The following is a 14,530-nucleotide window of genomic DNA, read 5'->3' as shown; positions in this document are numbered from 1 at the left end:
AGTCATCTGATATTCTATAGCATGTTCATTGTGTTAGATGACTTTGCCCACCTGAGGCTAATGGAGGTGCTCTGAGCACGTTTAAGGTAGGCTATGTAAGCTATGATGTTCAGCAGGTTACGTGTATTAACCACACTTTGAAATTATGTTTTCAGTTTACAGTGGGTTTATCGGGACATAACCCCGTTGTAAGTTGAGGAGCATCTGTATTAGCAAACGGAGTAAGAGGCAGAATTTTCCATAAAAGTAGAAGATGGAAAAAATCTTGTTCCCTTACTGAGAAAATTACACTTGTAAATCACAGAACTAAACCTAAAAAAAAAAATTTTTTTTAAATGGGTCTGATTAGGTAACTGCTTCCTGCTGACAATGTTAGGGCTATAAAGTAGAGCTAAAGAAAGCTCTGGAAAGCCCTGATTTTCAGAAGAAGGAATGATCATCCCAAACGATTTAATTGTTGCTATTGCTTCTCTGGGTTTTTATCAAGGCCGCAGCTGACTAGGGCTTTGGGAGACTTGGAGCAACTTCACAGGAGAATAAAAAGACAAAGGCTTAGAGAAGAGGGGTCATGGGACACGGTCAGTTAGAGGCATGGAGACTGTCAGGCTGAAGGAGAGAACACTGAAAACTGATTATGAAAGACGTGCACAAAGTGGGGGCGCGCAAACGTTTCAACCTCCTTTGAGGTTAGAACAAACACACAAAAATAGACTTCAAATGTAGCACGTGGGCTCTATGAAAGTTACATGGTAAGTTCTTGACATCAGGAGTACTTGGTACTCTGACATAGGACAGAGTCTCCTCAAGTTGAAATGACTTCATCAGACAATACCCCCAGAAAAAGGGAAGGACCAGCTCACCCCTCAAAGACCCTTCCGGAAAATATGATTAATTCTCTCAATGGTAATGAAATGAACAATATGGAACAGGGAAAGCTTGTCTGTTTTAGGGCCCTGAGTGCTCTTGTGTCCGTGAACCTAAGGGTCATGTGGTTGGATAAATAATGGTGTCCTTTGTCACCCGTTAATCCCTCAGCTGTGAGGATCTTTGTCCCCCTGGCAAGCATGGTCCACAGTGTGAGCAGAGATGCCCCTGCCAGAATGGAGGAGTGTGTCATCACGTCACGGGGGAATGCTCTTGCCCTCCTGGCTGGCTGGTAAGCTCCCCTCCGCCCTCCCAAAGTCACTGTTTCAGGATACTCAAGTGAAAATACATGTGGAGGACTTTAGCACAAAATAAAGTTACACTGATGGTTAAAGATTCCAAAATTGGAAATACACAACCATGTCAAAGCTGGAATGCTTCGGTCCAGAGAAGGCAGAAGGTGATTCAATCCTGAACTTGAAGTACACTAACGGTCCTCATGGAAAAGATGGTAGGCCATCTGTCCTGAATTTCCCCTCAGGATATAAAAAGGAAATATCTCATCTTACATATGGCAGCCAGAGCTGTTAAACACTGGACATATTTAAATAATCATTTTCATAATTATGTTCCATAGATCACTATTGTTCTTTGAGAATGTTATTCTTAACAGAATAAGTGTTATATGAAAAAGTTATCTGGTCATATAAATCTGGAGATACTTTCAGGTAGACCAAGTTTCCCAAGTGTTGCAGAACTTCTCAGATCATTTAATATCATAATCCAAGAGGAAGCTATAATTCACCACACTTTCCAAACTTTGACTGTGATACTCTTTCTGTATGTGGCATCACACAAGTTTAATGTGATGTTGAATGCACAATGTCAAAACTTTTACTAACTAGATTTCTCTGAAACAAAGAAATAATATTGGTTCTTATTTCTTTGAGTTGGTTTGTGCATACAGGTCTGCTTGAAGGCAGAAGAGTGAATGACCAATGTCTCTTTCTTTCATTAACAAACAAAAAATAAAAGAACAATTTACTTCATGGTCATTTTTATCTCCATGAGGGTGGGAAGTTGCTCTTGCATAGTTACAGTGACTTCTTAATTGCCAAATCCATTCTCATTCCACTCTTCCATTCTCATTAGCTTCATTTCTCCAAAGCTTTGACACTGTCCCTCATCTATTTCCCTTTCTTAATCTCTTTTCCCTTCACTTCTCTGATAACCCTCTCTCCTACCTCTCCTTAAGATCTCCTTTCCTAATTCTCTGCCTCCTACAAATCACTTTATTGCAGTATTTTGTAGGTTTCATTCTTGTTGTTCTTCTCTGTTCTTACTATAAATCTTCTCTGAAAATCTCATCCAGACTCATGGCTTTAACAACCATAGGCTGATTTTCCAAAATCTTAACTTTCCCAGACATGTATCTGTCACTATCCTGTTAGATGCCCCAACCTAGGTTACCTATAATGAAGCCGCCATCTGTCTAGGTGATGCCCAGGCTTCAGTCTTAGGAGCCTGATGTGGGATGGAATTGGTCTGGTATTGCCCTTGTTGTAGGCATAGAGCAAAAGAGAACTGGAGTCCAGTTCCCAGCGACAGTCACAGGAAATAAGGGAGAGGTCAAGATGTCCAGAGCACTGGGACAAGTGGAAAACAAACATCAGACCCAAGATGAGAGTTAGAAATGGTAAGCAGGCAAGACAAGGTCTGATTCTGAAGGCAGAGCCTGGAGGAATTCCATGAAGTGGTAAAGTCACAGTGAGGGATCCTTTTATTGGGCACCAACGAGAAGGTGAACAGGGATCATGAAAGGAGCACTGAGGTGGTTCACACAGGCCATCAAAGTCAGTGTTAAATCCAAACTTGTACACCCAGCAGGTGGCAGGTGGCCTCTCTTAAGGCTACTCCTCCTCTACTTTTTTTTTTTTAATTTTCGTTAAAACCAACATTTCTCTTTTAGTGGCCCAAGGTAGAAATGCTCTGTTATCTTTGGCTCTTTCTCTTTCCTTTATTTTGTTCAGCCTTTTGTCAACACTGGGAAGAGCTATGTGTTTTTTAAATAAGGACATGTAGGCTTTCTACTCCTAGGATGTCTGTGTAGACATCGAATGTGTAGTTGCCTCATCTTGAGACTGAAGGTTTCTTCTTCTTGGTTGGGATAGTCACAGTGCGGCATAGTAGTAACCACAGGCTTGGACTGTGAGTCCCACCCAGCAGGTGGCTGGTGGCCGGTGGCCAGTGCCAACTCCATCAGCCCAGGGGAGCCTCCTTATGCTCTGGCCCCCTGCTTGGAAGATGTTTCTTACCGAATGCTTCAGGTCGTTTTTCTCTCTGTGCAGCTGAGCTTCTATCTTCTACTTCTCTTTTAAAGATCTTATTTTTCCTATCATCCTAGGTGCTTTTCAAAGACGAATATACCTTCCTGTTACACATACACACACATGTATTTTAGCTAGTAGAAGTAATGTCCGACTTAAAGCTGTTTGCTCACATTAATTCTTATTCATAAACAGCATTTCAGCAGCATCTCAGGCTTATGTGGGACCATTACAAGCTGACTAGTGAGAGCCTGTCCCCGAGAGAGTAGAATTTTCATCAGAACCCCTGCTTCCCACAGAGCGATCCTTAGTGTATTATTCCTTCAGTCATGTTTACATGTTGTGCTCATGGAGGGATTAGAGTTATTTTTTACATCTGTCCCTCTCGCTACATGTCAGTTAATAAGGGTGTGACCTTATCTTTGATTCTCAGAGGTCAAGCGCTATGCCTGGCTCATGGATGGCTCTCAGTCAGGCGTTGATTTGAATCATTTCTCAAAGGCTCTTTCGGTTCCAAGAGTCTGTGGAAGAACTTTCTGTGTTTGTAGATAGAGAGAAACCACCAGAGGAGACTTAATTAGCACACCAACTGCCTTTGTGGGTAGCCAGGAGTTAGAGGAAATGTATTTTCTTATGCTCTCCAGAATAAACATTTACAAAACCATCTGGTGTGCACTAGCCTCCAATTTCAGAGTGCCCACAGTCTGCCTTTTTTTTTTTTTTTTTTTTAAAGAAAAGGAGAACAAAGCAACAGCCTCCAACAGTTAAAAACACTTTAAAAATTCCTGTTATTTGCAATATGTCATTTGCTCCAACAACAACCCCAATAGATAGATAAGCTAAAAGACCAGGCTATGCAGCCAAATGAGGTGGGAAATAGCAAAGTGTTTCCTAGATTTACTGGTGCAGGATATTATTCTTTTCCCCATAGGATTGGGATAAATATGACAAGATGGGCAGCCTCAAGGGCGAGGAGACAAGTCCAAGTTACTCCTGATTTTCTTACCAGGAAATGAGCTTTCCTATTGATCTTGGCCCAGCAATGTTTGTCGAACCTGCTGAATACAGAAGTTATTTCTTCTGAAATAAAATGTCTAGGTTCATTGCTTTAGAAGTCTTTCTTAGACGATGTTGTTGTTAATTCGGGTACACAAAATTTCAGTGTTATGCAATGGCACGTTACAGAAGGAAAGCCAATGATAATGTGAGGCCTCCCTAGAACATACGGTAAAGTGTTTGGAGATTCTGTTTGCACCAGATGTCGCTGTTTATGCCATGGATGCTCAATAGGTATTGTTGACTATTGTACATGTAAGACACAAGGAATAGCACTTGGAAGGATTTATAAATTCCTTGGGTTACCATAAAATTTGATGTGACTCTATCTTAAGCTTTCGTTTTTTTAATATGGTGGGTATTTCTTAAGATTACTATTCTGCCACCTTTGAATGTATCTTGAGATTTAGGCTTACCAAGTAAATAAATCAATATAAAATGTCTAACGTTTTTTAAGGTGACGAACCTGTGTTCTAAAATCCCCTTCAGCTCATTTCCTCCCCCTCCTGTGGCCCTCCCCTGGCTGGACGCCTGTCTAATTTGCCAGGTCTCTTTGAATGCAGGGCACAGTGTGTGGTCAGCCTTGCCCTGAGGGTCGCTTTGGAAAGAACTGTTCACAAGAATGTCAGTGCCATAATGGAGGGTCGTGTGATGGCGCCACAGGCCAGTGTCGCTGCAGTCCAGGATACACAGGGGAACGGTAAGGGACAGTCTTGTATTTCTGTTTGTAATGTCACGAGAGGAGAAAGCCCAAAAGGTCCAGCGAACACCTCCGCCCCTATGTGTCTGTGACTGTTCTAGAATATTCCAGAGCCCCTGTAAGGTATGAGTGTCTGACACATTCTTTCCCAACTTGATGCATAGAAACTGAGTCATAGACAGTGACGGTGAATTGAAGAAACAGAGACAGCATTAAAATAACAATCATAATAATAATAAATATCACTCACTCAAAATCTACGATGAGGATGTCACTCTAAACAGTTGAATGTTTAGGTCAGCCACTTCACGCACCAAACTTTTTACCTTGTAAACATTCCTGGTTAGATTTATTGATTTATTTAGGTATCTTTAAAAAGTATGTTGGACATAAATGTTACCTTCTTATGATTCAGAACTCTATTAACAACACCAGTCATTTTATTGTGTTCTAGCGATATAGTAAGATGCGATGGGACTTACAGGGCCCTCTGGTCCCACGTGAATTAAGAGCAGATGACTGTGCTCATGTGGCTCTTTCATTCACTGTTGGCCAATTTTTATATTAGATAGTGAACTGTTAACCCAGGGGGTTTGCTCACCCTGCATCTTCTAAATGGCTCTTTAATCTGTTATATCTTGGAAGACAAGGTAATCAAGCTCATTGGATATGTGTGTAAAATTAGAGAAAAGAGACGAGATGCAGAAGAGTATAATGGGTAAAGACAAAGATTTTGGAACCTGTGTCCCCGTCTATAATTTTCAAATAATTGTACATTCCTCTAGGATTGTTATAAGGATGAAATAAGTACACCAAAGCATTTAGAACAGTGCTGAAACTGGAGATTAATATTAGCTATTATTATAGTTGAGTGATTTCTATGAACTGTATAAATCCTAGTGATTTCAATTTGAGCATTGTCTAGGACTGTGTAAATATTAGCTGTCATCATTTTTTGATGATATCTGTGAACTAAGAGTTCCTTCAACTTTCTTCCTTAATTTTGTTTCTTTCTAAAATTCTGGTCTGATCTTATGACTTCTAATAAGATACTGTAGGATGTTTCCCCCCTCCAATTAGATTCTGCAATTCCTTGTTAAATTTATTACTAAGCATTTTGTAATTTTTGAAAAATTCTGTTTCAGTCTCTAATTGGGTATTTTTAGATAAAGGAAAACTTACTTTTGAATATAGCATGGGACAAAAGTAGATTTACAGTTGTGAGTACATGAAATACAGAGTTTATTCTTCTGTTATATTTATTAATTATTATATTATTTTCCTTATAAACAACTGTAAACCTTTGCCCCACCCTGTATTTACTTCTTCAGTCACTCTAACAGACATTTTAGTTAACTCTAATGATATTTTTAGCAAATACTAAAGTTATTTCATCATCTACAAATAAAGATGAGTTAGTCTCTTCTTTTCAATACATAATGACCTTTTCACTTTCTTGAATTAATTAAAACCTTTAAATCAATGTTGATGAAAAGAGGTAAAAGTGGGAATTCCTGTCTTGTTCCTAATTCTATTGGAAATGTATAGTTTCATGTTTAATATTGATTCTTAGTAAACTGTCTTCATGCTCCAGTGGTTTTATTATGCCTATTTTTATTAGGGACTTTAGTTAGTAGGATATGTTTAATTTCGTTAAAGGCTTTTCCATCTTTTGTTAATATAATTATGCATTTTTTCTTTAATTTTTGATGTTATGAATAATCGACACCTTTAGTGCATGGATTTTACAACATGTAATTAGGCTACTCAGAACATCTTTGTGACCTACATCCTGGTTTATGGTTGTATTCGGAGGAGAGGAGGTTGTTAGATGAGTTCTGGATCCATGTGTCACTGACATCTTATTATAGAAAGATGAGTCAGGAAAGGAGGGGCACAGGACCCAGCAGAATCCTAAATACTAGTTTTGTGTAATACTTTAGGGCACTAAAAATTTAAATGTAATTGTTTTTTGCCCTCTAGGGATTTAAGTCTCAAATTCGAGGTGACACAAAAACAGGAAGCACATAAATAAGGCAATCTTATAGTCACCTTACGTGGAATACAAGGAAAGGAAACAATAGCTTATCTTCAGGTGAATTTTACATTTGCAGCAAGGAAGGTGAAGAGCCAGAGAAAGCGAAGGAAAGTGAAGAGGGAACTTGCTTCTCGAGTTGTTCTTGTAACCATTATTTTTCTGATGAACTGATGGCATGAGGTCTGTTTTCAGTTAGGCTACACCCACCTGGGTTCTAGAGGTCTCACGCACACGCACACACATATACACACACAATGAAGACAAGCACATTTGTCACTATGAAAGGAAAAAAGTGAGTGGCTATGGGGCAGCTTGTGGCAGGAGGGGTGGGGAAAGGGCCTACCCCTGTGTTGAGCAGTCAGCGGTAACCTGAGGACCGAGGTTAGGCCAGAGGGCTGCCGCCTGGAGGAGCAGGTGCCACCACATGCACTGCCAGCCCAGCACTAGCAGGATGTGGGAGCAGCTTTCCCAGCCAGAGGACAAACAGAAAAACAAAAGAGACTCCTCGGAGGCAGGCAGAGCAGCTCATGGGATGCCTAAATAATAGGCTTGGGGGTTTGTGGAAAGGTCGAGAGGATATTATAAGGGAAATGTGAAGTGTCACAGCCAAGCAAGAGTAAGGAGAGGATGGTTTCCAGATCCTCCCCAAAATTCTCCGAAAGGCGTTAAAAGAGTGTTTTTAATGCTAATGCGTTCTCATGGAATCACTCACGCCTTTGATGGCCTTGCTGGGGTCCATGCACATCATTGGTGCTGCATAAATGTCAACGCTGGACAGAGATTCGTGGATCAATTCTGGACTCTGTTATGAAAACTAAGACAGTAACTGCCATGCCTGTGGCCGTATTACCCTCAAAGTGAAGATGAATATGTGTGAAAGGAGGTAACGCCAGAAATTATAGACAGAAATCGGGGATGCAGCATTGGTCTTCAGTGGAGGGACCCTTTCCTGTGTCTAGGACTGTGGAAAAGTTGACTGTTTCCCAGGGCCTTTTGTGTTTCCTCCCAAGCAGCAGTTCCAGAAGTTTGAAGGGCAGGAGTCTGATTCATCAATTCAGATTTAATGAGGAATGTGGTTCTTTCACTATGTCATCATTTGACCCAGTTGTTCCAGTCGCTGTAGGGAAGGACATGCTCAAAAGGACAGGGAGACGGAGGAAGCTACCACCCCTTATAGGCTAATTCCCTCCCTTTTCCCCAAGTTCACAATGAGATGCAATATAATGACTGAAATGGTACTAAAACAATCCTGTGACCTTCGTTGGTTTGGGAATTCGTGTCATGTCTTATTAGTTTATCTCTATATATTGCTTATCTGTGTTTCCTAATTCCAGAGCATTATTCAAAATCTTAAAAAATAGATTGAAATTCTAAAATATCCGTATTTCTATTATGGCCAATATTTATTATTATCTTTTATCCACCGCTCTGCCATCTCTCCTAAGAAAATATATTTCCTCACCTGGCTGGGCGTGGCTCAGCGGTTGAGCATCAACCTAGGATCTAGGGGATCGGGGTTCGATTCCCGGTCAGGGCACAGGCCCAGGTTTCGGGCTCCATCCCCAGTCGGGGGTGTGCAGGAGGCAGCCGATCAATGACTTTCTCATCATTGATGTTTCTAGCTCCCTCTCCCTCTCCTTTCCTCTCTCTGAAATCAATATAAATATTTTAAAAAGAAAATATATTTCCTCTTTTCCCGATTCCTAAGATAGGTTTCTTGTTCCACTTGGTACCACAAAAGCAACAGTAAGGGCATTAATTTGCTGGGAAGTGGTGCTTCTTTTTCATAAAGGGACCAAAAAAGGGGATATAAGACCGCTTGACGAAGCCTTTGCATTTAGCCAATCAGAAAGGTATAAGCTACTTTGGGATTGTGTTTATTTCCAAGATAGACAATGTCTTCTAGTATCTTACGCCCCTACCATTTGGGTTTGGCAGATGGAAACAGATATCCCTGTTATTAACAGGATTCTCTTTCAAGTGCAACATTGACCAGAGAAGCGGGAATATGAACCACGCTTTACATCCTGGCTACTTTAGTGAGTAAAATACAAATGGCTCTTTGCCATTTATAACACAAACTAGTAGTATATTTAATTATAAGTTAGAAAGATAAATATGGCCAAGACCAGCTATTATGAGTATTGTTTTCCCAGAGAAAAGGAAGTCTCTGCCAAGATGTAAAATATACACACTGGTTCCCTGTCATTTGGTAGCTGACACTTTTCCAGGCTTCCGATCCCTACCCTGTTCACCCACGTGAAGAGCTGGGCTTTTCACTAAGTTAAAATCATGCAGCCCAACGCTTAGCATTTGGGTTTGCTTTCAAATCCATGCAAGAGGGAGAAACCCTTTTACCTTCACTCTTTCTTTTTGGTACTGACTTGCAAAAAAAGAAATCTGGACAGAAACATTGTCAAGTTGTCTCGCTAGCATTTAGCAGAGCCATGATGGGGCCAAATTATTGTACCTCAGCATTTTTTTCTCCGAAGTTTACATTTTTAAAGAATAAACCAAGCTATGTCGCTTATTAAAGTTTTTTACAAATTAAAAATAGAACACCTTTTAAAAATATTCTGATCTAAAAAAAATAGATAGACTCATGTGTAACTTCAAAGTACATGTCTGATTTCATGCTAAATGTTAGTGCAATTACTTGGGAACTTAATAATTTGTTGAGCAGTTGATTCGAAGACTCTGCCTACTAACAAACACAAGAGGTTCTTTCCCTTGTGTCTATCCCACTAAATATATGTGAGAGCCAGAGTTAACCAGAAAAATATCAAAGGATTCTCAAGATTTGTCCTCTAGACTTAAATAGAATTCCTGCCCAGCCTGGTATTGTTAGTAACCACACCCTATCATTAAACATACGCAGTTGTGTGGAAAATGTTGGCTTTTCAGCCGCTTTACTGTTGTTTTTAAGTATGCTTGAATTTGTTTCGCACTTGCTGCTTGCATTCTATCGACCTGAAAAGTGCAGGGCTGACCTACATTTTAGACTCTGGGTCTGGCAAGATATGGGAAGTAGCTGCTGAGAATCACAGTGTTACTCTACTTGGCTAGATGAGACCCCATCTCCCTCTCCCTTGGCGAAAAGCACTCCTTCTGCTGCAGAAAGCTCCATCAAGCCACTTTGCCTGGTCGAAAGGAGGTTTGGCTGGCCAAGAACTAGTCCTGCTTCCTATGGAGCAATGCAAGTGTTCCCTTCTCTATCATGATTCCCTCCAGCAACTCTGCTTCGCCCCGATCCAGCTTCCCCAGAGCATATCCTTCCTCTGGGACAGCACTAATGTCATTTTTAAGAAGGCAATAAAGTGTATATTTGAGGTCTGGTATTTTTTTCTTGCCATTTGACAGCCCTTCCTTCTTCCCAATAGAGGACAGTACCCTGTTTAATAAAAATTTTGCGTTAGGGAACTCCATGCCTTCCCACAATCTACCCACTCCTACCCCCGGGTTGGAATCGAGGACATCTGATTTCAGTCTCAGACCTCCCTGATCTAAAGAGGACTTTATTAGTTACATACCTTTAATTAATGTCAGCATGAACGCCAGAGGAATTAAAATTTAGTTTCGAATTTGCTGCAAAATTTTCTCTTTGGAACCCGGAAAGACATTTTTTAGTTTCCTAATTATAGACTGGGACTAACATTTGGACAATTTCTTCTCTCCCTTTCCTGATACCTACTAACACGTTATATATACCTTTGGCCAGCATTACATTTAAAGCATGCTTCATGTCCCAAGCTTGTCATTTTATTTCGTTTATGTTATTTCTTTGATCAGTTCATATTGCTGTCACTATCCGTAGTCAGAGTAATTCATCTTAATGATTTTCATACCTGAAAAGGGGTCATCACTAAATAAACATCAGGCCCAAAAGTAGTTTCAATTTATACGTAACAAAGTCTGTCCGAATCGACTGTTTTCACAAGGTGCTAACCTGCCGCCCGCCCCCACCTCCTGCCTGCAGGTGCCAGGACGAGTGTCCCGTTGGCACGTTCGGCGCGCGGTGCGCGGAGGCCTGCCGGTGTGTCAACGGGGGGACCTGCTACCACGTGAGCGGCTCCTGCCTGTGCGAGGCAGGCTTCTCCGGTGAGCACTGCGAGGCGCGCCTGTGCCCCGACGGGCTCTATGGCATCAAATGTGACAAGCGGTGCCCCTGCCACCTGGACAACACTCACAGGTGAGGGTCTGTTGCCCCTGGAAGGACATGTCCACCACTTGAAAGGAGAGATTGGCGGGGAGATTCCTGCCTCTGAGTCATCCTGGGTGGGAACCACTAAGTAAATGGAGGACTTTTGTACTTGGTGGGAGGTGGTCTAAACCAGAAGCGCTAACATTGTTAGATGGTTGTGGGTGGATATTAAATTCTATTCTCTACTAATGGTGACTAGCAAAAATTAAATTTGCTGAGGTTAATAGAACGTTTCCCTGAGAGAGGGCTTCTGTGACATCCCCCGAGAAGCAAAGATGCAATGAGAGACATGGGTTAAGCCCAGTGTAGTATGTAAAAATATCACAAAAGGATTCTCACGGCAACATCTTTTACTTGACAGAAAGAACATCTGTGTAGAGAGGAAGTGTACCAGTGGAAATTTTGTGAAAGTGCTTCACATGTGGCTGTCACATGTGAAATATGTTTCCAGAATTGATTACCCTGACATCGAACTCACAGGGGTCTCTTAGCTCAAAAATCTCTTGAAGAATTTAAGAGCAGGAAACCATGATCCCACCCACCTTACAGTACCTCGTCTGGCCCTGAAAATATCTTCCCACCCCCTTACTTCCTTTTCCTTCCCCAAGGACCAGATACATATCACTTAGAATTCTGGGTTTCATTTGTAAACTGCTGGGAAAGTTGAGTTTGACAAAAATGTTGTGCATTATACAGCAGCTCAGACGTTACAAGAATTACTTTATTTGCAGTCAGCACAGCTGTTACTTCATTTATGACTCTAAAAGATAATTCGTGGCCACATCAAATCTCAAATGCACAAAAGTTAAAAGTAAACAGGAGCCTGTGGTTGGTCTCTTCTTTAAACCATTGTTAGGAACAAAATAATGGACTTTTGCAATGTGTGCGTGTGTGTGTTCATTTTAGTGGGGCGTGTCAAAGAAGTACATTCTTAAGGTCTCAAGCAACTTTGTAAACTACTTCAGTCAACTTTTGGTTTTCTTTATTGGAAAATCCTGCCACTCTTTACATGATCAAGCTAAATATTTGGGGAGTAAAAATTAATAATTTCTGCTGGATTTTGTTTGTTTTTAATCTCTCCAATGTTTAAGGAGCTTGAAGAATTTAGGGAAAAGTCATGAGTTTGGCTACCTTTTCTGCTGTAAAGCTTGTCCCAGCAAAAGCTAAGCCTTGTATAGTAATAGTAGCTTTTAATTACCAGTGTGCTCTTTCATTGTATGTAGACCCAGCCTGAAATCAAATAGATTCCTGAACCTATACAAAGGAGCTCTGCTCTGAGAAGAATTGGAGGAGCAGATTAAGTGTTGGTTTTGTTGTTGGGGACCATGTTAGTAGTGGCAGGTGCAAGCAGACAGTTATTTGATTGACATCAATACCATGATAATTTTGACACTGGCCATGTTGCCCAAGCACGTATGCATTAACGAAGAGTAGAGTCATCCCTCAGTATCTTTGGAGGATTGGTTCCAGCACACCCCTACCCCCCTGGATACTAAATCTGAAGATGCTCAAATCCCATCTGTAAAATAGGGTAGCATTTGCATATAAGCTGCAGCGGGGTAAGCCTACACATCATTTTTGCACGTGGATTCAGCGTAGTGCTCTGCTTATGGCAAATTCAAGTTTTGCATTTTGGAACTTTCTGGATTTCCTCCCTCCTTGAATAATTTTGATCCGAGTTTGGTTGACTCCTGAATGCAAAACCCGTGGACAAGGAAGGCCAACTGTTCAAAAAATTATTTGACAATCACGTAGATCAAAAGAACACTAAAACCCGTCTAATGATGCCTAACAATAAGAAGATTAAAGAACAAATAGCCTATGAAGTTCTTCCCTAATAATAAAAGCTACTTTTAAAAATTGGCTTTAAAATTTTCTATTAAAACTACTTGAATGATGATTATATGACTCTATCTTGTTGAATTCACAGCTGGAGCCATCCATCTGATTTTTATATCTTAAACTTCTATGTAAAATTTCTGGAAACATATGGTTCCTTTGAACTAAAGGGCATAGAATCTTTGTATTAATTGAAAGTCTAGCGTATTCATTTTACCATTTAATCAAGCAAGTGGAGCTTGCTATTACATAATTTATGATGTATATTTATCCTAATACCTTCATTATAACTAATGAGATAACTAATACAATGAAAACTATTAGTTTAACTTGTCTTTAGGTAAATTTTGAGTTATATGGACATACATATTGACAGATATTGCAGCCACATATTTGGGTAGGGGTTTGTATCAGCATTTGCTGCATTAAAAACAAAATCCCACCCTAAATTTAGTGATATAAAACATTTATTAGCTGACAATTTTTTGCGTGGCTATTTGTGCTGGGCTCAGTTTGGTGGTTCTTTTGCTGGTCTCCCCACGTTCAGTTGGCAGATCATTGACTACAGCCTGACTGGGCCAGGAATTCCTCACTCGTGTCTAACGTTTGGCTGGGTGATAGGGGTCACTGAGCCCTGTGTCTCCAGCATCCAGCAGGTTCGCCTGGGCTTCTCTATATGGCGACCGGCTTCCAAAAGCAGCCAGAGACAGGGCAAGCTCCAACGTGCAAACACTTTGCAAACCTTCAGTTATGGCATGTTTGCTAATGTTCCTGTAGACAAAGCAGGTCACACAACCAGTTTCAGATTCAATATACTCTACCTCTTGATGGGTGGAGTTGTAGCCATTTTTATTTTGCCATCTATCCTAGGGTTCAAATGAATTTAAATATATTTATCGGTGATACTAGTACTTAAAATTACAGCACTATAATAGAGCCTAAAGACAGTCACTGTGACCTGGACTTTTCACCTGAAAACCAACTTTTATGGTGGAAATGATTTTGATTGCTTGGTAACAATCACATTTGAAAAAAACCCAATGATAACAAATTATTGTATTTGAAAATAAAATTTGAGATTTAGAAATATTCCACATGAGATGTTTATATTAGCTCTTGTTAATAAGGACATTTAATAGCTGTGGGCAATCAGGATGTGCCTATTTGCAAATGCCACCTCACTCTCATTACATTTGAGCATTAATAACCCCTAAGGAAATGAATAAAAGGAATTTCAGTAACTCATTCTATTTTAGCCAATATCGTATTGGACTTATAATTTAATTCGAACTGAAAAATTTTACTGGAAGATGGGTGTCTAGTTATATATGTGTATAAAATGATCGATATTCCTTTATGTATAGGAAATATTCTATTTTCACATACACAAAGCAGCTGTTCTACAGAAAGGAACCAGGTAGGGGTCTATCACCCTTCAGCCTCTAATCTGCTGCTCTCACTTCAAGGCGTAAATCTATCTCATTACCAATTAAGCTGCCTGCGTG

General features: G+C 40.4%; 1 protein-coding gene across 1 annotated transcript in view; it reads left to right on the top strand.

Moving 5' to 3' along the window:
- The window catches only part of MEGF10 (multiple EGF like domains 10), a 155,520-nt gene that overhangs the window by 98,142 nt on the left and 42,848 nt on the right, over nt 1-14,530 (top strand). The window contains exons 7-9 of the mRNA XM_081131156.1: nt 1,036-1,156; nt 4,811-4,947; nt 10,962-11,174. Of these exons, the coding sequence (XP_080987282.1) occupies nt 1,036-1,156; nt 4,811-4,947; nt 10,962-11,174 (471 nt within the window). The remainder of the gene's footprint in view (nt 1-1,035; nt 1,157-4,810; nt 4,948-10,961; nt 11,175-14,530) is intronic.

The sequence above is a fragment of the Miniopterus schreibersii genome (assembly GCF_964146895.1).
Source record: "Miniopterus schreibersii genome assembly, chromosome: 3".
Lineage (NCBI taxonomy): Eukaryota > Metazoa > Chordata > Mammalia > Chiroptera > Miniopteridae > Miniopterus > Miniopterus schreibersii.
This window is presented reverse-complemented; position numbering and strand designations above follow the sequence as displayed.